The 27249-nt window shown below is 31.6% G+C and overlaps 1 protein-coding gene across 3 annotated transcripts in view; it reads left to right on the forward strand.

Moving 5' to 3' along the window:
• The window catches only part of LOC145294128 (cilia- and flagella-associated protein 70-like), a 147667-nt gene extending 120418 nt beyond the window's left edge, over positions 1 to 27249 (forward strand). For all 3 annotated transcript variants that reach the window (XM_080141234.1, XM_080141233.1, XM_080141235.1), the window contains 5 exons: positions 11914 to 12063; positions 13288 to 13449; positions 19196 to 19285; positions 23662 to 23811; positions 27085 to 27249. In XM_080141234.1, coding sequence (XP_079997360.1) covers positions 11914 to 12063; positions 13288 to 13449; positions 19196 to 19285; positions 23662 to 23811; positions 27085 to 27171 — 639 coding nt within the window. In that variant the 3' untranslated portion in view covers positions 27172 to 27249. The remainder of the gene's footprint in view (positions 1 to 11913; positions 12064 to 13287; positions 13450 to 19195; positions 19286 to 23661; positions 23812 to 27084) is intronic.

Here is a 27249-nt window from a genome sequence, read left to right on the forward strand (position 1 = left end):
TGATGATCTTTTAAATAATGACCCTTTAAATGATGATCTTTTAAATGATGATCTTTTAAATGATGATCTTTTAAATGATGATCTTTTAAATGATGATCCTTTAAATAATGATCTTTTAAATAATGATCTTTTAAATGATGATCTTTTAAATGATGATCCTTTAAATGATGATCCTTTAAATAATGATCTTTTAAATGATGATCTTTTAAATAATGATCCTTTAAATGATGATCTTTTAAATAATGATCTTTTAAATGATGATCTTTTAAATAATGATCTTTTAAATAATGATCTTTTAAATGATGATCTTTTAAATGATGATCCTTTAAATGATGATCCTTTAAATAATGATCTTTTAAATGATGATCTTTTAAATGATGATCCTTTAACTGATGATCCTTTAAATAATGATCTTTTAAATGATGATCTTTTAAATGATGATCTTTTAAATAATGATCTTTTAAATGATGATCTTTTAAATGATGATCATTTAAATGATGATCCTTTAAATGATGATCCTTTAAATGATGATCCTTTAAATAATGATCTTTTAAATGATGATCTTTTAAATGATGATCTTTTAAATGATGATCTTTTAAATGATGATCTTTTAAATGATGATCCTTTAAATGATGATCCTTTAAATGATGATCTTTTAAATGATGATCTTTTAAATGATGATCTTTTAAATGTATGATCTTTTAAATAATGACCCTTTAAATAATGACCCTTTAAATGATGATCCTTTAAATGATGATCTTTTAAATAATGACCCTTTAAATGATGATCTTTTAAATAATGATCTTTTAAATAATGATCCTTTAAATGATGATCCTTTAAATAATGATCTTTTAAATAATGATCTTTTAAATGATGATCTTTTAAATGATGATCCTTTAAATGATGATCTTTTAAATAATGACCCTTTAAATGATGATCTTTTAAATGATGATCTTTTAAATGATGATCTTTTAAATAATGATCCTTTAAATGATGATCCTTTAAATGATGATCTTTTAAATAATGATCTTTTAAATGATGATCTTTTAAATGATGATCCTTTAAACGATGATCTTTTAAACGATGATCTTTTAAATAATGATCCTTTAAATGATGATCTTTTAAATAATGATCCTTTAAATGATGATCCTTTAAATGATGATCCTTTAAATGATGATCTTTTAAATAATGATCTTTTAAATGATGATCTTTTAAATGATGATCCTTTAAACGATGATCTTTTAAACGATGATCTTTTAAATAATGATCCTTTAAATGATGATCTTTTAAATAATGATCCTTTAAATGATGATCTTTTAAATAATGACCCTTTAAATGATGATCCTTTAAATGATGATCCTTTAAATAATGACCCTTTAAATGATGATCCTTTAAATGATGATCCTTTAAATGATGATCCTTTAAATGATGATCCTTTAAATGACGATCTTTTAAATAATGACCCTTTAAATGATGATCCTTTAAATGATGATCCTTTAAATGATGATCTTTTAAATAATGATCTTTTAAATAATGATCCTTTAAATGATGATCCTTTAAATAATGATCTTTTAAATGATGATCCTTTAAATGATGATCATTTAAATAATGATCCTTTAAATGATGATCTTTTAAATAATGATCTTTTAAATAATGATCCTTTAAATGATGATCCTTTAAATAATGATCCTTTAAATGATGATCTTTTAAATAATGACCCTTTAAATGATGATCCTTTAAATAATGACCCTTTAAATGATGATCCTTTAAATGATGATCCTTTAAATAATGACCCTTTAAATGATGATCCTTTAAATGATGATCCTTTAAATGATGATCCTTTAAATGATGATCCTTTAAATAATGATCCTTTAAATGATGATCCTTTAAATTATGATCCTTTAAATAATGATCTTTTAAATAATGATCTTTTAAATGATGATCTTTTAAATAATGACCCTTTAAATAATGATCTTTTAAATGATGATCTTTTAAATGATGATCCTTTAAATGATGATCCTTTAAATAATGATCTTTTAAATGATGATCCTTTAAATGATGATCCTTTAAATGATGATCCTTTAAATAATGATCTTTTAAATAATGACCCTTTAAATGATGATCCTTTAAATGATGATCCTTTAAATGATGATCCTTTAAATGATGATCCTTTAAATGACGATCTTTTAAATAATGACCCTTTAAATGATGATCCTTTAAATGATGATCCTTTAAATGATGATCTTTTAAACAATGATCTTTTAAATAATGATCCTTTAAATGATGATCCTTTAAATAATGATCCTTTAAATGATGATCCTTTAAATTATGATCCTTTAAATGATGATCTTTTAAATAATGACCCTTTAAATGATGATCCTTTAAATGATGATCCTTTAAATAATGATCTTTTAAACGATGATCTTTTAAATAATGATCTTTTAAATGATGATCTTTTAAATAATGACCCTTTAAATGATGACCCTTTAAATGATGATCCTTTAAATGATGATCCTTTAAATGATGATCCTTTAAATGACGATCTTTTAAATGATGATCTTTTAAATAATGACCCTTTAAATGATGACCCTTTAAATGATGATCCTTTAAATGATGACCCTTTAAATGATGATCCTTTAAATGATGATCTTTTAAATAATGATCTTTTAAATGATGATCTTTTAAATGATGATCCTTTAAATAATGATCTTTTAAATGATGATCCTTTAAATAATGATCTTTTAAATAATGATCTTTTAAATAATGATCTTTTAAATGATGATCCTTTAAATAATGATCTTTTAAATGATGATCCTTTAAATGATGATCTTTTAAATGATGATCCTTTAAATAATGATCTTTTAAATAATGATCTTTTAAATAATGATCTTTTAAATGATGATCCTTTAAATAATGATCTTTTAAATGATGATCCTTTAAATGATGATCTTTTAAATGATGATCCTTTAAATAATGATCTTTTAAATGATGATCCTTTAAATGATGATCCTTTAAATAATGATCTTTTAAATGATGATCTTTTAAATGATGATCCTTTAAATGATGATCTTTTAAATGATGATCATTTAAATGATGATCATTTAAATGATGATCTTTTAAATGATGATCTTTTAAATGATGATCCTTTAAATGATGATCTTTTAAATGATGATCTTTTAAATAATGATCTTTTAAATGATGATCTTTTAAATAATGACCCTTTAAATGATGATCTTTTAAATGATGATCTTTTAAATGATGATCTTTTAAATAATGATCTTTTAAATAATGACCCTTTAAATAATGACCCTTTAAATGATGATCTTTTAAATGATGATCTTTTAAATAATGATCTTTTAAATGATGATCTTTTAAATGATGATCTTTTAAATGATGATCTTTTAAATGATGATCTTTTAAATGATGATCTTTTAAATGATGATCCTTTAAATAATGACCCTTTAAATGATGACCCTTTAAATAATGACCCTTTAAATGATGATCTTTTAAATGATGATCTTTTAAATGATGATCTTTTAAATAATGATCTTTTAAATAATGACCCTTTAAATAATGACCCTTTAAATGATGATCTTTTAAATGATGATCTTTTAAATGATGATCTTTTAAATAATGATCTTTTAAATAATGACCCTTTAAATAATGACCCTTTAAATGATGATCTTTTAAATAATGATCTTTTAAATGATCATCTTTTAAATGATGATCATTTAAATGATGATCTTTTAAATGATGATCTTTTAAATAATGATCCTTTAAATAATGACCCTTTAAATAATGACCCTTTAAATGATGATCTTTTAAATGATGATCTTTTAAATGATGATCTTTTAAATAATGTTTTTTTAAATAATGACCCTTTAAATAATGACCCTTTAAATGATGATCTTTTAAATGATGATCTTTTAAATAATGACCCTTTAAATGATGATCTTTTAAATGATGATCTTTTAAATGATGATCTTTTAAATGATGATCTTTTAAATGATGATCCTTTAAATAATGATCTTTTAAATAATGATCTTTTAAATAATGACCCTTTAAATGATGATCTTTTAAATGATGATCCTTTAAATGATGATCTTTTAAATGATGATCTTTTAAATGATGATCTTTTAAATAATGATCTTTTAAATGATGATGCTTTAAATAATGATCTTTTAACTGATGATCCTTTAAATAATGATCTTTTAACTGATGATCTTTTAAATGATGATCCTTTAAATGATGATCTTTTAAATGATGATCTTTTAAATGATGATCTTTTAAATGATGATCTTTTAAATAATGATCTTTTAAATAATGATCTTTTAACTGATGATCCTTTAAATAATGATCTTTTAACTGATGATCTTTTAAATAATGATCTTTTAACTGATGATCTTTTAAATGATGATCCTTTAAATGATGATCTTTTAAATGATGATCTTTTAAATGATGATCTTTTAAATGATGATCTTTTAAATGATGATCTTTTAAATAATGATCTTTTAACTGATGATCCTTTAAATAATGATCTTTTAACTGATGATCTTTTAAATAATGATCTTTTAACTGATGATCTTTTAAATGATGATCCTTTAAATGATGATCTTTTAAATGATGATCTTTTAAATGATGATCTTTTAAATGATGATCTTTTAAATGATGATCTTTTAAATGATGATCTTTTAAATGATGATCTTTTAAATAATGATCTTTTAAATGATGATCCTTTAAATAATGATCTTTTAACTGATGATCTTTTAAATAATGATCTTTTAACTGATGATCTTTTAAATGATGATCCTTTAAATGATGATCTTTTAAATGATGATCCTTTAAATGATGATCTTTTAAATAATGATCTTTTAAATGATGATCCTTTAAATAATGATCTTTTAACTGATGATCTTTTAAATAATGATCTTTTAACTGATGATCTTTTAAATGATGATCCTTTAAATGATGATCTTTTAAATGATGATCCTTTAAATGATGATCTTTTAAATGATGATCATTTAAATGATGATCTTTTAAATGATGATCTTTTAAATGATGATCTTTTAAATGATGATCCTTTAAATAATGATCTTTTAACTGATGATCTTTTAAATGATGATCCTTTAAATGATGATCTTTTAAATGATGATCTTTTAAATGATGATCTTTTAAATGATGATCCTTTAAATAATGATCCTTTAAATGATGATCTTTTAAATGATGACCCTTTAAATAATGACCCTTTAAATGATGATCCTTTAAACGATGATCCTTTAAATGATGATCTTTTAAATAATGACCCTTTAAATGATGATCCTTTAAGCGATGATCCTTTAAATGATGATCTTTTAAATGATGATCTTTTAAATGATGATCCTTTAAATAATGATCCTTTAAATGATGATCCTTTAAATGATGATCCTTTAAATGATGATCTTTTAAATGATGATCTTTTAAATAATGATCCTTTAAATGATGATCTTTTAAATGATGATCTTTTAAATGATTATCCTTTAAATGATGATCTTTTAAATAATGACCCTTTAAATAATGACCCTTTAAATGATGATCCTTTAAACGATGATCTTTTAAATGACGATCCTTTAAATGATGATCCTTCAAATGATGACCCTTTAAATGATGATCTTTTAAATGATGATCTTTTAAATGATGATCCTCTAAATAATGACCCTTTAAATGATGATCCTTTAAATGATGATAGAACCAGAAATATACTCAAAATCAATTTTCACATTGTTGGAATATACCATATTTAGAATCTACATACGCTGCCATCCATGGTCGCGTATTGAATGTAGTATAGCATCCATTGCAGGATTATCTGTATCAAAACATGCATCATCATCATTGGAAAGTGCATCACTTACCTCCAGTTCGTTTAATAGTGATGCATCTCGGTGTTTCAGATCCTCGTACTTGTCACAAGTTTGATTCTCTAATTCCGTTTCTTTGCAGAGTAGATCGTCGTCAGTTTCTGATACAAGTTCTTCCTCATTATTAGACTCGATCAGAGATCGTGGAGGATTTGGTGCTCCTGGATTTGGTATGATATTAACTGGTTGAGTTGATTCCATTTCTTTTAAGAAGTTTTTAGTATGGGAATTTAAGTAGCGGTTACTTAAATTTCTTTTCTTTTTTTTTTCTTTGTTCTCTGGAAATTACTGGCTGCCTCCTGCGACCGTAATGCTTACGTTTCTTAATATTGCCGTTTGTTCTTATCTGTACCATCTGACGTCGTAAATCATCTACTGTTATCTATAGATTTAGTATAAACAAGTCTGAACTTGTTTGTTAATCATAAATCATTTGTCATGTAAACTAATCTTACATGCCATAGCCATTGCCTTTATATACTTATAATAAAGTAAACTTAACCCCTCAACCAAGCTTTGCCTTTATGCCTTTACATATATCATACTATAACAATAACTCCCTTTCGTTGCCTTAGCCTTAGCCGTATATGCACCGCCCTATGGTCAGGGACGGTGGCCATCCATACTACACACACACGTGCCTTACTCATATATATATCTATATCATAGTAGACTTTCATACATGCTTACTCTATGATATTAAAGCTAAGGCATGTGTGAGAAGCTAAAAGCTGGCAATTTAGAACAACTGTTGAATCTCTGATTTGTCAATAGGAAAAGATATAAATTTGTCAATCCTAAAATGAAGTTTTGCCATTTCTAGCAGTAAATAATTCATATCAGTGCATTAAAGTAATTAAAGCTGCTGCCCATATGGTGTGAAAGATATTTGAAATAGAAAAGCGGGAAAAAGAAGTAAAGAAAGAAGCCCGGTGGCAGAAACGTTTAAAAGGGCAATTAAAACAATTTAGAATGGATTGAAGTAAAATACAAACTGACGGAAATGGCAAACTCAAAAGTCGGAGGGCTGTTTGACATACACCAAAAAGGTAACCCGTAAATTTGATGTACATCAAAAAATGTGATCCGTAAATTTGACTTTCACCAAAAAGTTGATCAGTAAATTTGCCATATGCCACAAAGGTGATTCATAAATTTTGACATACACCAAAAAAGGTTATCTATAAATTTGACATACACCAAAAAGGTACTCCATAATTTTGACATACATCAAAAAAGCGATCCATAATTTTGACATACACCAAAAAGGTGATCCATAAATTTGACATACACCAAAAAGGTGATCCATAAATTTGACATGCACTAAAAAGGTGATCCGTAAATTCGACATGCACCAAAAAGGTGATTCGTAAATTTGACAAACACCAAAAAAGTGATCCGTAAATTTGACATGTACTAAAAAGGTGATCCATAAATTTGACAAACACCAAAAAGGCCTGACGAAATCCAGGGATACTGGTTTGAAAACCTTCTAGCTCTTCACCTACTTCTTACAACAATGTTAAATGACGGTTTGATGACGGATAACTTCCCTGAGTGGTTGACAAAGGGCAGTAGAAACTTGATCATTAAAGATAAAAGGTGTGAAGTGAGAAACTTTAAATACATCACTTGCTTCTAAGTTATGTGAAAACGTTTCACTTTCATATTGTCTGGGAGTATCTATGGTCATTTGGAATAAAACAATTTACTGTTTGAAGAACAGAAAGGTTGTCGAAAAAGATCATGAGATACCAAAGATAAGCTTTTGATCGATAAAATGATCCTAAGAAACTGCAAACAAAGATTTATCAACCTTGTCATGGGCTGGGTAGATTATAAGAAGGCATTTGACATGATACTTAAATGTTTGCAAATTTTTGGAAAAGCCCCTAACATCCGAACATCTATAAAGAATAGCATGAAGAATTAGGAATCCAATTTAACTTCAGGACATTTTCCATTAGGCAAAGTGAAAATTAAGAGAGGAAATTTTCAGGGCGATAGGTTTTCCCCCTTTCCTTTTCATCATCAGTTTGCTCCTGTTGACACTTCTTTTACGAAATGAGAAAGCAGGATATGAACTTGAAAAACAGCTTTTGATAGTCAACTATCTACTATTCATGGATGACCTTAAAGTTTTTGGAAGGAATGAGAACCAGCTTGATAATGAATACGATTAGATTTAGTAATGCCATAAGGATGGAATTTGGCATCAGCAAATGTGCTATTCTTGTGATGAAAATATTCTTTTAATGAAAATATTCTTGTGATGAAAATATTCTTTTAATGAAAATATTCTTGTGATGAAAATATTCTTTTAATGAAAATATTCTTGTGATGAAAAGGTCATCCACTCAGATGACCTTGAGCTTCCAGCACAAAAAAAATGATAAAAAATTTGTTGACAGCGAGAGAGGCTATACATATTTGGGGATACTAAAAGCCGGTGAGATTAAGAACATGGAAATAAAAAACCAGGTGATAACTGAGTACAACAGAAGATTAAACGTTATTCTTAAATCGTACCTTCATAATCGGAATACAATATATGCCATCAATGCCAAAGCAATAGCTATCATTCAATATACCGCTGGTATACTTGACTAGAATGTAGATGAATTAAAATGTTTGGATGCAAAAACACGTAAAATGCTTGCATTTTATGGAGTTTTTGCTAAGAAAGGAAATGTAGATGGATTGTACTTACCTAGAAAAGGAGGCAGTCGAGACTTACTTAGCATTGAAGAGATGGTAAATATAGAGAAAGAAATCTAATTATTTCTGAAAGTGATGAAACTCTTCTTTATGAAGTGAAAAAAAAAAGGATACTAAGACCTGGGGCGAAAAAAGTCAGAGATTGCAAGAAAGAGAGGAAAAATTATTTCGAAATGTGTATTCTTTAAAAATACTAAATTTAGAGTTAATGACAATTGGAATTGGTTGGTCAAAGTTGATCTTAAGATCTACTGAAAATACTTTAATGACAGACCAAAAGGAACAAGCCACTCGCACTAGGTTTATCAAACATTGACAAAACTGCAGAATCATCGATGTGCAGATTATGTAATAAAATGGGAAGAAACTAGTGTTTGGGCGATTAATCGGAATCAGGACTTTAGAGAGTATCAGAATCAGAAAAGTTTGTGCCTATTTTCCGATGCCAAAAACGATTCCTTTAATTATCTTTTTTTATTTGATTTTGTTTTAAGTAAAAATAAAATAATAAAAATTTATTGATTTTAAACTTCCAGTAAAACTTAAATCTATAGATCCCCCCCACCCCCGCCCACAAACGTATTTTTACGTTTGGAAAAAAGATATGCACATTTAGCCTTTGTTTTTTTGGTAATTGGAAAAAATAACAACTTTATAGTTAAATATTTCGGTATTTATAAAGGATCAGAGTTGGTAATTGAATCAGAATCAGGAATTTAATATGGGATCGCTAATTGTATAGGAATCGGGAAAAATATTGGAATCGTCCCATCACAAGAAGAAACATTAGCCCATATTATATCAGAATGCTGAACATCAATATAAAAAATGGAGACACAACACCGGAATATATGCAAACTCAATAAATTAGACCACAATGAGAAATGTATGAGCATAAACCAGAAGTGATACAGGAAAACGACACACAGTATGGTTTCCGTTCTGCAAGATCTACCGCAGATGTGCTAACGGTTATATCTCACAGGATTAGTGAATCTCTTGACAAAGGCTTCCTTTCTAGGGCAATTGCTCTTGACATATCAAAGGCCTTCGACAAGGTATGGCATAAGGGCCTACTTCACAAGATTTCCAGCTACGGCATAACTGGAAATGTTTTCTCAATCATTAAATCATTTCTCTCCGATAGGCTCATAAGAGTAGTGGTTGATGGACAAAAATCAGAGGCCTGCAGTATTAATGCTGGAGTCCCTCAAGGGTCAATCCTGGGCCAACTCTCTTCCTGATCTACATCAATGACCTCCCTAAACACATACTTAAATCATTCGTTGACATCTATGCTGATGACACGACCATCTACGGCAACACACCAAAGGCTGTAAATGACAAAGTTCTCTCTGATTCTCTCTCCTCTGATCTAGAGCGCGTGGTTCAGTGGGGGAAGTCGTGGCTGGTTACCTTTAATGCATCTAAAACCAAACTCCTATCTTTACATTATCAACGCTCTGATCCCCATCTGGCATCAATTGGGATGAATGGCTCTCATCTGGGTGAGGCTCATGTTTTGACAAGCTTCTGGGTTTGACCTTTACTCCTGATCTGAAATGGAACACGTACATCAAGTCTGTTGCCAAGGTCGCTGGAAAGATGGTGGGATCCTTCTACCGCTCCAGAAGATATCTCACTACTGATGCAATTCTCTATCTATATAAAAGCCAAGTACGTCCAAGGATGGAATACTGCTGCCATATCTGGGCAGGAGCTGCTAAAAACAGCCTATCCTGCCTTGACAGAGTACAAAATAGACTTCATGGCTTAGTGGGGGATGCCCTTTTCTCTTCCCTGCAACCTCTCTCCCACAGAAGAGATGTTGCGAGCCTATCCTTGTTTTATCGTTATTTCCATGGCAGGTGCTCGTCTGAACTCCAATCTCTGGTCCCCCCTCGCCAATCTTTCACGAAAAACACCCGTCTAGCTGAATCCACTGTGAAAAATTTCCCCCATTCTTTATCTGTGCCTAAATCAAAACGTGGATTCCATGAACAAAGCTTCTTTCTTAGAACTGCACGCCTGTGGAACTCTGTTCCATCTGCCTGCTTCCTACCTGACTACAACTTGGATGTCTTCAAGTCCAACGTTAACAAATTCCTAATGAACCGCCCCCTTAAGTAAACACTTCATCAAATATCCACACTAACGTACTGTACTTGCAATAACCCTTATCCCTGAGTGGCTTCCGGGCCTTGATAAGTGGTGACCACCGTGTAAAAAAAAAAAAAAAAAAAAATGTCAAACTTTTTTGAAATATGCTCATACAAACTGATAAGGTTCTTGAATATTCCAAACCTGACAAAATTTTTCTGAACAAAAATCAAGGGTTTCCTTAGGATGTTGGTGGTACCTACAATAGCAGAAATCTGAAGGCCGCCTAAAACATTGGGGATTCGTAGTTTTTTTTCAATTGTCCTTCCAGATGACTTGCGTACCTACTACGATCGATCGGGATTATTTGTGTTTTAACCCCGTGTATATGCCTTATCTCCAAGGCCAATGGAGCATAATAATAATAATAATAATAATAATAATAATAATAATAATAATAATAATGATAATAATAATAAAATAAAATAATAATGATAATAATAATAATAAAATAAAATAATAATAATAATAATAATAATGATAATAATAATAAAATAAAATAATAATGATAATAATAATAATAAAATAAAATAATAATAATAATAATAATAATAATGATAATAATAAAATAAAATAATAATAATAAAAATAAAAATAATAAAAATAATAATAAAAATAAAAATAATGATAATAATAAAAATAATAAAAATAAAAATAATAAAAATAATAATAATGATAATAATAAAAATAATAATAAAAATAATAAAATAATGATAATAATAATAATAATAATAATAAAATAATAATAATAATAATAATAATAATAATAAAAATAATAATAAAATAATGATAATAATAAGAAATAAAATAATAATAAAAATAATGATAATAATAAAATAATAATAAAAATAAAAATAATAAAAATAATAATAAAAATAAAAATAATAAAAATAATGATAATAATAAAAATAAAAATAATAAAAATAATAATAAAAATAATAATAATAATAATACCACCATCAACATGAATTTTTAAACCTGGTCTTGAGATTATACTTAGATTTTTACTCCTTAATTTAATAAGAAACAAATATTTAGAGAAATGAACAGAAATATTCAATTATTTTTGAGGTGGGATTTGATTATTCAGAATTTTTCTTATTGTTTCTTTACCTTAGTTTCATGTATTTTTCGACAGTATGCTGAACGGGCACTCTCCCATGAACTCCTTCTCAACCAGAACCAGCAACTTCAGTATTACATCAGCCTGGCTCAAATTAATATTTTGAAGAAAGAATTTGCCAACGCCAAGAAAATCTTAGAGGATTCTTTGCAGATAAGTTATGAAGTAAGTATGGAGAAAAGAGACTGGTATCAGTATCGAACAGAGGTTTATGCATGCTTCTACCCGAGGTCACTTCACTTAAGTAGGGTAGCCTATATGCTTTCTTTTATTACTATTTAAACTAGTAAGACCTGTGGAAATTCCGTGGTGTTTCATCCGTCAATCTCTATAATTTATTGTTTTCATTTTAAATTAATAAATGGCTGTCAGGATCAATACTGTTAGGAAATTACTCTTTCTTCTTCTGCAAAAATAATTATAGTCAGATAGAATAGGTAGAATTGGAATCTTAGTAATCTTAGATTAATCACCATATTTGTTGAAAAGATGATCTCTTTTTTGTATAAATTTGTGTGAAAGGTGATAACGTACGTACAAACACAAAATGCCTTAGCATATTTTTATACGTCTCTTATTCTGAGGTTATACTTTTTTGAATTACGTCATCATTAACTCTTTGTGGATCAAATAAAAGATTCTGTTGTAAATTCTCTACAGATTCCTGAGTTTGATCCAATGCATCTGAAGGTCAGAGGTTACATTGGCCGAAACATTGTGCGAATAACATCCAAGATGAGGAATGGTAGTCCGAATAATTCAACTAACACAATCCAGTCTTAGCAGACGCAAAGACACCACTACGCAACACACAAAGCAGAAACGCTTCTCTAAATTAGCTAAACGTAGACAGCGACTAACATCACACAATAGACTTTTTCTTTGTGCATGTAATTTGTGTGTTGCCTTGTCCGATCTAAAACTTAATTTTTGACCTTTCTTTTGAATTTAAGTCTATCAGGCATGTGTATGCAGTGTGATAATGTGTGGAAAAGGAATCTGACCAGTGAAAGTTGAGGACATGCGTTGCATGGAGAGAAATGATATGAGAATGATATGATGGATGTGTAATGTGAGTCTGAAAGACAGGTTGTGATCTGATGACCTGAGGAGGATTAAATTTGGACAATATAGAGAGATATGTGCAGAACAGGAGACTTTGATGGTATAGCCACATTGAAAGAATGGATGATAACTCTTAGATTAGTAGATGTAGAAGAGTTAAAGGAGGGCAAGCAAAACATGAGAGGAAGTGATAAAAATAGACCTGAGGGGAAAAAGGATAAACAAAGACTTGGTCAGGATATGTTATTCTGAAACCGTCCAACACATGTCAGCGATGATGATGATGATTATGATGATGATATCATTTTTTTTTAATTATTTTAGCAACCTGACACGTGGGCCTTACTTGGACATGTAAATTACTTCATGGGCGATGCTGAAGGTGCCCAAAAGTGCTATGAACGGACGTTAGCATTTGTTAATGATGCCACTGATATGCATTCTGTTTACCTGCGCTTAGCGTCGATTTATCTTCAAGAAAAACAGGTAATGTTTTTTTTATTTTATTTCATATCATATTGAAAATTGTTTTATAAGATTTTCTCTTCGCTGCAACCTCTATCTCACAGAAGAGATGTTGCGAGTTTGTCTCTGCTTTATCGTTATTTTCATGGAAAGTGTTCGACTGAGCTTCAATCTATGTTCCCCCCTCGCCAAACTTTCACAAGAAACACTAGACTAGCTGAAAACATTATCAATAATTTTCCCCACTCTTTATCTGTGCCTAAACCTAAACATAGATTCCATGATCAAAGCTTCTTTCTTAGAACTGCACGCCTGTGGAATTGTCTTCCGTTTTCCTGCTTTCCAGCTGTCTATAATATGATTGTCTTCAAGTCCAATGTGAACAAATTTCTTATGAGCCGTTCCACTTAAGTTAACAAATTTACCGAACTTCCATTACTATCAATTACTATATTGTCCTTTTGACTACTCTACACTTTTTAACCCTTATCCTTGAGTGGCCTCTTGGCCTTGATAAGTGGTGACGCCTATGTAACAAAAAAAAAAAAAAAGATGGAAATTGCTTGACTAGAAGAATAAATAATTGTCGCTTGAATAAAAGATGAAATTGACATAATATGAACTAAAACATGACTTTGTGATGAAAATAGTTTTCTTTTATGAAAAATCAGTTTGATAAGCAGGAGGGGCTTGGAGAAGTGAAGAATCATGGAAAAGAAGAGAGAGGGAGTATAAAAGAAGAGAGAGGGAGTATAAAAGAAGAGAGAGGGAGTATAAAAGAAGAGAGAGGGAGTATAAAAACGCAAGAAAGAAACAAGTGACAATTTTCTTCCTGGCATAGTAAAAAGATTTGTGATAGATAAATAAAAAAAGAAAATGGGAAGAAGAAAAAAAGATACTTGGGAAGAAGAGTAAGAAAGATAGAGAGATGGAGAGAGAAATAGAAGCGTAGAACAATATGCAAAATATGAGGTGCCTTCAATAAATTCAGACTTTTTTCATATGAGCACTTTTATCGATAATACACACATGAAACTCTAGTCGTCTTCGAAGTAATCTCCTTCGGCTGCAATGCACTTCTTGTACCGTTCCAACAACTTCTAGAAGGCCCCATAGAAGTTCTCTTGTGTGTCAATGACCCTCATCACAACCTCTTTCCTCTCAATTGTCTCATAACGACAGCCTCTAAGGTTTTTCTTGAGCTTAGAAAATAACCAAAAGTCACAGGGAGCAAGATCTGGAGTATAGGGAGGGTGAGGAAGTGTCTTGATGCCGATCTTAGTCAAATAGTCTGTGACAAGGATGAAGTTGCGAACTGATGCATAAACGTTCCACATCTGCAGTTCCTTGCAAATATTTGTGTGTACAGTTCCCACACTGACATCAAACTGTGCACTTATTGTCTCTATAGACACATGACGCTCCTTATTCATGAAATTCTTTATTTGGCCAATCAGCTCTGGTATTTGGTACAATCATCCAGTTATTATACAACTGTTGATGGAGCAGCCACTCTAAGCGCTACCAAAGTGTTAGAGCTCCTGTACCATCAATCGGAAACAGCAGCCAGGAACTGTCAATCTGGTACCTTCAACCCATTAGACAAAAGTAAACCCAATCCAATTGCACTGGCATATATGGCACTCAAGCACCCCCACAGTGTCCAGTTTAGGGGGATGGGATGTGGTGGGAGCAGAGAAAAAACAGCATTCATTGCCCTAGTCAGAAAACAAGGTCGACCACTGGGTGTTTCTGTTGAATCCCTGTGATAGCACCTCTATGCCTGGCCAAGAGGCAAAGAAGGAGTATGAAAGCTGGGCGATAGACAGAGCTTATCTACTCCTTAAGCAGTTTAGGTTTGCCAACCGGTGATTTGTTTGAGTCTCCAGCTCTAGGAAGGTTGTCGTCCAGAACTGAATAGGCCTCCCTCCCCTAGGTTTAACTTTTGAGTTTTCCTTCTAGACGGATGACTTTGGAAGATCTACAGGTCTATCAGCTCCGAGAGGGTTTGCCCTGCTCCTGGGTCTAAATAAGGTATTTCTGTGATGCCGCATAGGTAGTTAATGTTAATGGGTTATTTAGTAGAGGTTTTATCTCTACTGAAAAGTTATACTCCTCAAAATGATTAAGAAGGACATTACTATGCTTTCCATTTCATTGTTACTGGAAGAGGGGATGAGTACAAATTCATGCAGTAGAAGCAATTAAATTTGCAGCAGGTTGGTTTTAGATGGAGGAGTTAATATTTGGTTAAAACATTGTTTATTTATTTGTTTAACATGTTTAAGTATGATTAACTTGATGTTAGGAATTAAAATAAAATCTGGTGCCGAAACTCTGAATATTTGATACAAGAAGATAAGATGTATGCTCAATGTAGATACGTAACGACATATTTGTGAGTGAGAGTACAATTCAGTATAACTGGAGAATAAACTATAAGCTATGGTGTATTCTGTAAGTATAATTAAGTATAAATAGATATGTGACATGTTTTTAGTAGATACGAATATATGGAATTGTACATGTTTCTTATGTTCTTACATATTGCTGACATAATTCAATAAAAACAAAGGAATCAATCGATATTCTTGATGGAGAATTCGAATGTCCTGGAAAATCGTCGAAAATGCAAACAATAGCACTGTGAAACATTCCAATTCAAGGAATATTGATTTGAGGTCAATTTAAAACATAAGAAAACAAAGACGAACAGCATGACTGAAATTTCTGCCGTCGCCCCACACAAACACATCCACAACAGACCAAAACACATGCCAACGCGCTCTCTCCCCCCTCTCTCTCTCTCTCTCTCTCTCTCTCTCTCTCTCTCTGTCAATTTTGTAAATAAATCCATCTATATATTATTTTTTTATTTTTATCATTTTAATTGGAATTTATTGAGATGAGTATCATTTATCAATTTTATTTTTATTGTGGACAATTATCCTCATTGTTTCTTAGTTGTTTCATGACGTTTCGGTCAACTATTCCTCTGGCCTTCGTCAGGTGGTAACCACGACGGATAGGAACTCTGAATCTCCTGACTGCATTCACCACAATTACTGCCTTCCATAGTTTCTGTTGTCTCACCACGTTTTTGGCCAAGTAAGCCTCTGACCGGCTTTGGGTAGGATTGAAACCGCTATCTTCAGACAATTCTCACCTGGAACCGTAGAGATTCAATTAAATAGTATATACCACTCGGTATAGACCCGACTATGGAAGAACAGATAATAAACATAAATTTATAAGACCAAAAAATTCAACCTTGATCGCCCTTTGGGGCCCGTGGCGCAGTTGATAGACGTTGAATCTCTATGATTCCAGGTGAGAATTGTCTGAAGATAGCGATTTCAATCCTAACGAAAAGCCGGCCAAAGGCTTACTTGGCCAAAAACATGATGAGACAATATGTATATAATATATATATATATTATATAACACATATGTATATAATATATATATATTATATAACACATATGTACATAATATATATATTATATAACACATATGTATATAATATATATATTATATAACACATATGTATATAATATATATATTATATAGCACATATGTATATAATATATATATTATATAACACATATGTATATAATATATATATTATATAGCACATATGTATATAATATATATATTATATAACACATATGTATATAATATATATATTATATAGCACATATGTATATAATATATATATTATATAACACATATGTATATAATATATATATTATATAGCACATATGTATATAATATATATATTATATAACACATATGTATATAATATATATATTATATAGCACATATGTATATAATATATATATTATATAACACATATGTATATAATATATATATATTATATAACACATATGTATATAATATATATATTATATAGCACATATGTATATAATATATATTATATAACAGATATGTATATAATATATATATTATATAGCACATATGTATATAATATATATATTATATAACACATATGTATATAATATATATATTATATAACACATATGTAGATAATATATATATTATATAACACATATGTATATAATATATATATTATATAGCACATATGTATATAATATATATATTATATAACAGATATGTATATAATATATATATTATATAGCACATATGTATATAATATATATATTATATAACACATATGTATATAATATATATATTATATAACACATATGTATATAATATATATATTATATAACACATATGTATATAATATATATATTATATAGCACATATGTATATAATATATATATTATATAACAGATATGTATATAATATATATATGTCTCATCGAAATATTCCTTCAATAATTACAAGATCCCTTCTTTATCACCAATAGCAATGGCCAAAAATACATTATCTGAAAGCACTTTTTTTTAAACTCCTTGGCCTAACGTGCATCGGGAACATGAATTGGAATAGATATGGCCAAAACGTGGTGAGACGACAACTATGGAAGGCAGTAATTGCAGTGAAGAGATTCAGAATTCCTATCCGTCGTGGTTACCACCTGACGAAGGCCAGAGGAATAGTTGGCCGAAACATTGTGAAACAACTAAGAAAAGATGAGGATAATAGTCTGCAATAAAAATAAAATTGATAAATCCATTTATGTTATTCGTTTGTCTGTTGTGAATATTACAACTAACTGCATATATATATATATATATATATATATACTTTTTATTTGTTTTTATTTAAGCAATTATATGTCGCTACACATTCATGAGCATGTTTCAGTCAGCTAGTTACTAGCAACTAGAGACCTCTTCAGGCGATACAGCTTATAGAAAAGCAAAGTTTGTAATCGCAAAATTATTCATTTAATTATTATATCAATCAATGAATCTATTCTGCCCTTAACTCTTCAGAAGAAATAGCACTTGATTTTGCGCTACGAAACAGGTGCTGTCAAGAATTGTGAATGTCAACGTACTTAAAGAAATAACTTGTAAGATGATCAACATCATGAAATTTGGAATGTAGACTTTTGTCATTTATTTGTTATATGCTCTGTGGTTACATTGAGCTTCATAAATTAAAGGACTCGTATAAATGAATATAATTGGATAAACATATTCCCCATATATATATATATATATATAATATATATATATATATATATATATATATATATATATATATATATATATATATATAATTTTATTGTAACGATTAGATCACTCTGACTGACGTAAAAAAACATTTAAAAATAAAATGTTTAAATTTCAACATTATTTCATGTGGTTAACGGTAGCTGAATGGATACAGTCTTTGCTAATGAAGCCAGATATGGCTTCTGTCGCTGGGTTCGAATCTATCGACTGGTGTTAATCGTGACACCCTGCACTGAAGATTCCCGAAAGGATGAAACACTAGTGTCTGTAGGTATTTAATGATTATTATAGTAAATAATTGTATATCTTATATGTATGCATGTATATATATATATATATATATATATATATATATATATATATATATATATATATATGTTATATGTATGTTATATGTATGCATATATATATATATATGTTATGAGCATGCATTTGAAGAGTGCAACCAGAGATTATATATATACGCTCGATAATGTAAGAAAAGTTTTCACTTTCAATGTAAAATGCTGAGTGTGCACGTCGTCTGGTGTCAAATTTGTTAAAGTTTAATTATATATTTGCTATTGTTTATTAATCTTAAATTTTTCACCTTTTAGTTTGACAAGGCTCGTAAAACATTTCTGCTGGCTTGTCAATCAAATCCGTCATCTGTCAGTTGGTTGGGTGTTGGAATTGCTTGCTACAGGGTAAGTATGGAACGATGCACTCAAAGAATTTGCAGTTTATTATGTTTTTATATCGTTCCAGTCATCTGCCACACCTTGATTAACAGTCCCAGTTTAGCTTCTTTTTGTGTACGCTGGTGAACAACTTCCTATGCCTTTGTTCTGCTGATAAACTTATCTCTTCTTTTTTTGTTATATATTTTTTTCTTTATTTACTTCCTAACACTTAAAGGGGGGGGGCATCGATAATATCACAACATAAAATATAACACGATAATCACACCTTGGCCAATTTATGTGAGTTATATTTGCAGGCAGATAATGAATTGTAGAGTTTTACATTGAGAACTGAACCACCAAAAACAACATAGTTACCTCTGCCAAGGGGTTATGTATTCGATTGAATCTGTCACTGTTTATGTACAGCCTAGTATTTAATATCGCTTGATCAAACATCACCAAACTTGGTCAAAATACCATTCTTTGTTCAAGTTAGAACTAATTTAATTTTGGAATATCTACATCAAATATCGATTAAAATTTCACAGTGAGTTTACCAAAATCTTGAATTCAATACATAATCAGAATATTTCAAAAAGTTTATTTAAAATGAAAATTATATTTACATTTAAAACGAGGACACTTAGTTACTGTTGTAACCTTGCGAGCCGGTGATAATCAACACAAACACAATGCTATAATTAGCTAACATCCACATCTGTGGTGACTTCAACGTCCATAACGTGGAATGGCTGACCCATTCAAATAAGACAGATGATGAGGGGAGGTTTTGTCATGATTTTGCCATTGCTTATGACCTCACTCAGATTGTTCGCGAACCCACCCATGTGCCCGATACACCCGGTCAATATGCAAGCCTCCTAGACCTTTTTCTCTCAACTTCCCCTGAGCTATGTTCATGTTCCGTTCATTCTCCTCTAGGATCCTCCGACCACTCCATCGTATCAGTTAAGATAAAAACGAAATGTAAGAAGTCCCAGACGTACCCCTCCACCGTACTGTATACCGATACTCTATGGCTGACTGGGATAGCTTCCGTACATTCATATCTGATTTACCTCTGCACTCCATGTTTAAAAAGGAAGTGTCCTCTATAGTCTCAGTACAGACCAATAAGTCTCCTGTGTGTTATGAGTAAGTTGCTGGAATCCATATTAAATAGAGAAATAGTCAACCACCTCAGCAGGAATAACCTTCTTAGTGACACACAATATGGTTTCTGCTCTGCAAGATCTACCGCAGATATGCTGACGGTTATATCTCACAGGATTAGTGAATCTCTTGACAAAGGCTTCCTTTCTAGGGCAATTGCTCTTGACATATCAAAGGCCTTCGACAAGGTATGGCATAAGGGCCTACTTCACAAGATTTCCAGCTACGGTATAACTGGAAATGTTTTCTCAATCATTAAATCATTTCTGTCCGATAGGCTCATAAGAGTAGTGGTTGATGGACAAAAATCGGAGGCCTGCAATATAAATGCTGGAGTCCCTCAAGGGTCAATCCTGGGCCCAACTCTCTTCCTGATCTACATCAATGACCTCCCTCAACACATACTTAAATCATTCGTTGACATCTATGCTGATGACACGACCATCTACGGCAACACATCAAAGTCTGTAAATGACAAAGTTCTCTCTGATTCTCTCTCCTCTGATCTCGAGCGTGTGGTTCAGTGGGGGAAGATGTGGCTGGTTACCTTTAATGCATCCAAAACCAAACTCCTATCCTTACATCATCAACGCTCTGATCCCCATCTGGCATCAATTGTGATGGATGGCTCTTGTCTGGGTGAGGCCCCGTGTTTGGACAAGCTTCTGGGTTTGACCTTTACTCCTGATCTGAAATGGAACACGTACATCAAGTCTGTTGCCAAGGTCGCTGGAAAGATGGTGGGATCCTTCTACCGCTCCAGAAGATATCTCACTACTGATGCAGTTCTATATCTATATAAAAGCCAAGTACGTCCAAGGATGGAATACTGTTGCCATATCTGGGCAGGAGCTGCTAAAAACAGCCTATCCTGCCTTGACAGAGTACAAAATAAACTTCGTGGCTTAGTGGGGGATGCCCTTTTCTCTACCCTGCAACCTCTCTCCCACAGAAGAGATGTTGCGAGCCTATCCTTGTTTTATCGTTATTTCCATGGCAGGTGCTCGTCTGAACTCCAATCTCTGGTCCCCCCTCGCCAATCTTTCACGAAAAACACCCGTCTAGCTGAATCCACTGTGAAAAATTTCCCCCACTCTATATCTGTGCCTAAATCAAAACGCGGATTCCATGAACAAAGCTTCTTTCTTGGAACTGCACGCCTATGGAACTCTGTTCCGTCTGCCTGCTTCCTACCAGACTACAACTTGGATGTCTTCAAGTCCAACGTTAACAAATTCCTAATGAACCGCCCGCTTAAGTAAACACTTCATCAAATCTCCACACTAACGTAATGTACTTGCAATAACCCTTATCCCTGAGTGGCTTCCAGGCCTTGATAAATGGTGATCACTGTGTAAAAAAAATAAATAAATAAAAATAAAAAGTTTATCAGCAAAAATATGTTACAGAAGTATACGTCAAGGTTCTGGGGCCGTAAATGTTACAAATCGTACCCAATGATGTGTTAGATGTAACTATGTATATAGTTTTTGGGAATTCCTGTAATAGGTATAGATTTATGAATTAAAAATAAGAGATTCATTTTAACACGTGTGCTTGTGCTCTGAGCACGTAACAATATCAAAAACAAAGAAAGCCGCGCGTCCTATGTCAGCAATGTGTAGTCTCGTAAGTTCTCGTCCAAATCACGGTGTACACATCCAAAGGGAGGTAAGCCTGTTTTGACTTCATCTAAATATATAAGGGTATAAGGGAGATAATTAACTAGATTTAACAAAACATTCTAAAAAAAAAAAATGACAATAATTTTGGTTCTGTTCATCGTAGAAACACAAAACTCAGCCAATATCGCAGCCAATGAAATCTTGTTAAATGATACCAACGGAAATACAGACATTGAAGCATCAAGTTATACATTCTAAACATGCTAAATCTAAAAAGGGCTATGCTAGTATTCAGCTAATGATTTCAATTAATACGTACACAGGAACCTGAGGTCATCAGGTCAGCAAGTGCACTCAAGGCCATCTTGATCTGTATTGGAAGCGGACATGATGTCACATGGCTACAAGAGAAAGTGAGTAAGAGACAAAAATGAGTTCATTGGAAGCTTTGGGATAAACACTACATGTAAAAAAATGACTAAATCAATGATAAACTAAGAGTTCAAGCGTCTCTAAATATCAGTCGGAACGTCATTCACTGCCAGCAAGGCAACATCAACACCTCAATAAAGTCCGTTTTTATCAAATTTGGACTATTCTTCTTTGCTTTGTGTTGTTGTGAAACTTTAATTTCACACACTACAGTCACAGGATGAGCAGATGACGTATATGTAACAAACAGACTTGAAAGTATATGTTTAAACAATGTAATTTAATGTGTGACCGTCTTTTACTTTAATATTAATTTGATTTGTTTTTATTATTGAAATCCTTTTGAGATGATTTATTTATTTGCAGACTGTTATCCTCATCTTCTAATTGTTGTTTCACAATGTTTCGCCCAACTCATCCTCTGGCCTTCTTCAGGTGGTTAACCACGGCAGGATAGGAATGCTGAGTCTCTTAAGTGTATCTTCAGCAATTACTGCCTTCCATAGTTGTTGTTGTCTCACCACGTTTTGGCCAACTAATCCTCTAGCCTGTTTGGGTAGGATTTAAACTGCTATCTTCAGACAATGGTCATCTGGAACCGTAGAGACTCAATGCCTCTATCCACTACACCACGGGCCCCGAAACATCGTGAAACAACAACTATGAAAATGAGGATATCAGTCCGCAACTAAATAAATAAAGGCCAAAGCAATAGTTAGCCGAAACGTTGTGAAACATCAACTAGAAAATGACGATAATAATCTACAAATAAATGAATAAATGAATAGTTTACTTTTGCTTTGTTGTTTTGTTTTACGGCATATCAATCTTTTTAAGGCTTTAAAAAAAGTTTCTATGTAAAAAAAAAAGTTTATATACTTCAAGTTATTTATATCTTGAAATATTTATTCATGGTGTTTGGTTTGGTTGTTTTGTTTTACGGGCTAGTAAATACCAAAACTGGTCATTTTGGTAAAGGTTCTTTTATATCTCCAAATATTTATTTATGGGATTTGGTTTGGTTGTTTTGTTTTATATTTAGTGCATTTGAGGTCAGAAAGACAGTATCTTCAGACAGCCTGATCTAGTATCATCAGTGGCATAATGTTAACGAATATGAATTAACGATCTAAGATACTGAGTTTGAATTTCCTTTTCTTTTTGTAGATGGATAACATATCTGAAGCAGAAGAATGCTTGTGTGAAGCTAATATCCTAAACAATATGGACCCTGAAGTGTGGGCTTATTTGTCTTTAGTTTGTCTTAAAAAACAACGGAAATATGAAGCAGAACAATCATTCAAGTACGCACTCAAGGTACGATTATTTTGAAATTGTGTCCATCTCATCGGCCATCTTGATTTTGAAAATCAAATTAACAAAAACGTTCTTCTTCTTATGACGATGATGATGATGATCATCATCGTCATCGTATGAATCTGAAGATTCTATTGTTAGCATTGGTTTCCCCGATAGTTTTCTAGTCAGAATTATTTCTAGAAAGACATCAGGTACTTATAGGAGGGACCACGAGAAGGTTGTCAACATCCTAAATGGAGGTGATTTTTATGAAACAAAATGGATTCGAACTTGGAACACCAAGCTCATCAGTTTGTGAACCACCATCGCCTACCAAAGGTTTTGGTAAAGTGCTCTTTAATCTTGGTAGGTAATCACTTGTTGTTATGTTGTTAGTTCCGGGCAATGCCAGAAAGTAAACTAGTCGATTATTATTGTTATGAGGGAGCATTTCTATAAAAAAATAATAAAAAATCATTAAAACAGTTTAAAATGTGTTCTAAAGTATTCTAGGCAGTCCTAATAATCAAATCCCAAAAGTTTTTAATTCACAAAATAGTTTAAAAGCCAGAGTATAATAATAGAAATTTTAGAAGGATCTAGAAGTTTTAGAATGATCTAGAAGGTCCCAGAGGGTTCTGCAATAACCTAGAATGGGTTATGGTGCCATATAAATAGGTTGTGAAAAGGGAAGCAGATCAGTTATCAGCTTGTACCCGATAAGGTAACTCCGGTTCCTGATTCATGGATAAGTCCAGCCGAAAGAATCCAAAACACAAAAAAGGAAAATACACCCCCTCAACCCACGGAAAGTTGCAGAAAATACCTTCTGGACTAGTGATAAATAGTTTTTTGAAATTTTATTATTGACCAAACATTTAAAAGAAAAACAAAAAAAGGAATCTTATTGTCATTGAATTTCGTTATTAATAGAGTGAATAGTCACTCGAAGTCAGGTTTGCTGGCTGTTGTTTAATTTGACTACTTTCCTTCTTCCTCGTAACCTACACTCGCTTGTCCTGTTTTTTTGACCTGAGTTTCACCAAGCCATCGTTATTTTGTTACATTGATAATTACAGTAATTCTAAACAAATGTATCTTTTGTTAACCAACCTTTTTTGTCTTTTCTAAAATCATATTTCATATTGTTCATATTTTTAATTGTTGTTGTTAATTTATGTAAAAACATCAGGTGATGATTGTAGTGCAACGTGTATTAATGATGTCATGATAGGAAGATAGATTTTGAGACGTGTACAGTTTTCAATTAAAGTTGCGTCGTCGTTGGATAGAGAAGTTAGAGTTGAAAAGCTGACCAGTTGAAATGGCTCGGTACACTCAGGGAAGTGAGGGGGTCCAACGCCTATGAAATATAAAAAATGTAGGACCAGCGTGCAACTGCCAATGGGGAAAGATCTGAAATAAAGTTGCTGAAATACCATATCATGACAATGGAACAGATACTACATGACTCCCTCTGAATTGCATTGTAATTGCAAAGATCATACAATTAATAGAAGTAATAGGAAATTTTTGGTTTGAGACAGATACCAAATCTCCATTAGTAACAAATATAATGTTAGCATTTCGCTTTTCTCATTTGTTCTTTTTTTTTTTAAACACTCTCTTATTCATCCCCAACAAGGCACAGTGCCACTTGGACATAAAGCGGTTACTATTTGACACCATATCTACAAATAAACTATGTAGGGAGTTGAGCAGCAAGAACTGTCTGTTCATGTTACACTTAAACTTTTGCATGTTAGTACAGTCAGGGAAGCCAGAAACCGGGAAGCAACTCCAAAATCTAGCAGTTCATGGACAATGTTTCTGACAAAAAGGGAAGAATTACTGTTTTGGGGTCAGAATTTATTCATCTAGCACTTATTATTAGCTAGTTTTTGACCTTGAAGTATTATTTTTTAAGCTGTCTACATCAAGTGGCTTCATGCCTTGTCTGGAGTAATTTTCATAAAAAAAAATCCCTACGAATCTATCTGAACCATTTATGTATATACCTACCGCTATACTTGGTTCGATATTCCCCCTGAGTGGGTTCAACCGGCTTCCTCCAAAGGAAGAAATTTCTCATGAATATTAGTGATCTCATTCATAAATGATGATGACGTTGTTGCCATTTCTTTTTTTACAAGAAAGTATTGTCGTGTTCACAAATACAGTACTGCAATTCCCAAATGATTACCCATCTAGTACTGACTAGGCTGGACATTGCTTAACTTTCATGATCTTATGAGAACTGCTGAATCAATCTAATTATTAATGTTGTCAGTTTTATTTGTGTGTGATATGTATATATACATGTATATACACCCGTTATTGTCTTCGACAACTCAGGTTTTTGATCATCTGTGGATACAATCACTTGGCAGCTGATGTTTAGTTTTTATAAGAAGTTTATTAACACACGTGGAATATTCAGACTTTGAAATATTCACAAACATGGTGAGGTATGTTCGGAATTTAACAAGTGTGGGTTGATTAATCTTTGAAGACAGAGAGAGCGATAGATGAACAGATGGATAGGCAAATAAGATAGTTTGCTTTGTTACCCCTAGCGTGACTACCTCCAACCCTCAATGGGACTTCTTGGGGAAAGAGCCATGTCTTGCATCCGCCTACCTAAGTTGTCAATGGAAAAAAGGAAGATTTCCCTTCCTCTGGAAGTCACATGGTTTCACAAACTTCCTAATGGTTGAATTTCATCCTCCCTTCCATAATTTTCACTTCTATTCAATGAATAGAATGAGTGCTCGTTATATCACAGTTGTTATGATATAATTTTGGGGTACTTGTGCATCTATGTTATGGTGCTGGAATAATAAATTATTATAATGAATAAATTATTTAGAAACCCTTCTTAACATGGGAAGGGGAGGGTGTTTTGTAATTAATCTGTACTTTCACCTAACAATTTAATAATAAAAAAAAGAAAGATAGTGTAAAAATTGAATTTGACTTGAAAATACTATTACAAAAGAGTGTGATAACGTAGATGTGAAAACACCAAATGTTTTGATTATAGTCAAGATTGTGTGCTCTTTTTGACTTCCGATTTCTGCTCTGCAGACAGAACAACAGTGACAAGCAAGATATGGTCCCTTTTGATTATGATTATCTTCCTCTCAGATAATGTGAGTCTTACCCCTTTTTTTTTTAAGTTAAGAAGGGCTTTCTTATCCGCTTAACCAGCAAAATGGAAGAGCAGACAATCTTGACTCTCATCATTTTTTTTAATCTTTTGATATTTTTATTTATTTATTTTGTCCGCAGCTTGGCTTTCAAGATAAGGAGGTAATCAAAGAACTCGAAGAAATGCAACAGAAACTGGGTTTTGGGAATCCATCTTTCATTGCGTAACCATATTTCAAATTCCTGATGAACAGAGCAACTTTTTTTTTTTGTTAAGATTCAAAATAAATCTTGTTTATTTCTGCA

Source organism: Euprymna scolopes, chromosome 15 (genome assembly GCF_053919585.1).
Source record: "Euprymna scolopes isolate OS-2025 chromosome 15, ASM5391958v1, whole genome shotgun sequence".
In the NCBI taxonomy this organism is placed as follows: Eukaryota; Metazoa; Mollusca; class Cephalopoda; order Sepiida; family Sepiolidae; genus Euprymna; species Euprymna scolopes.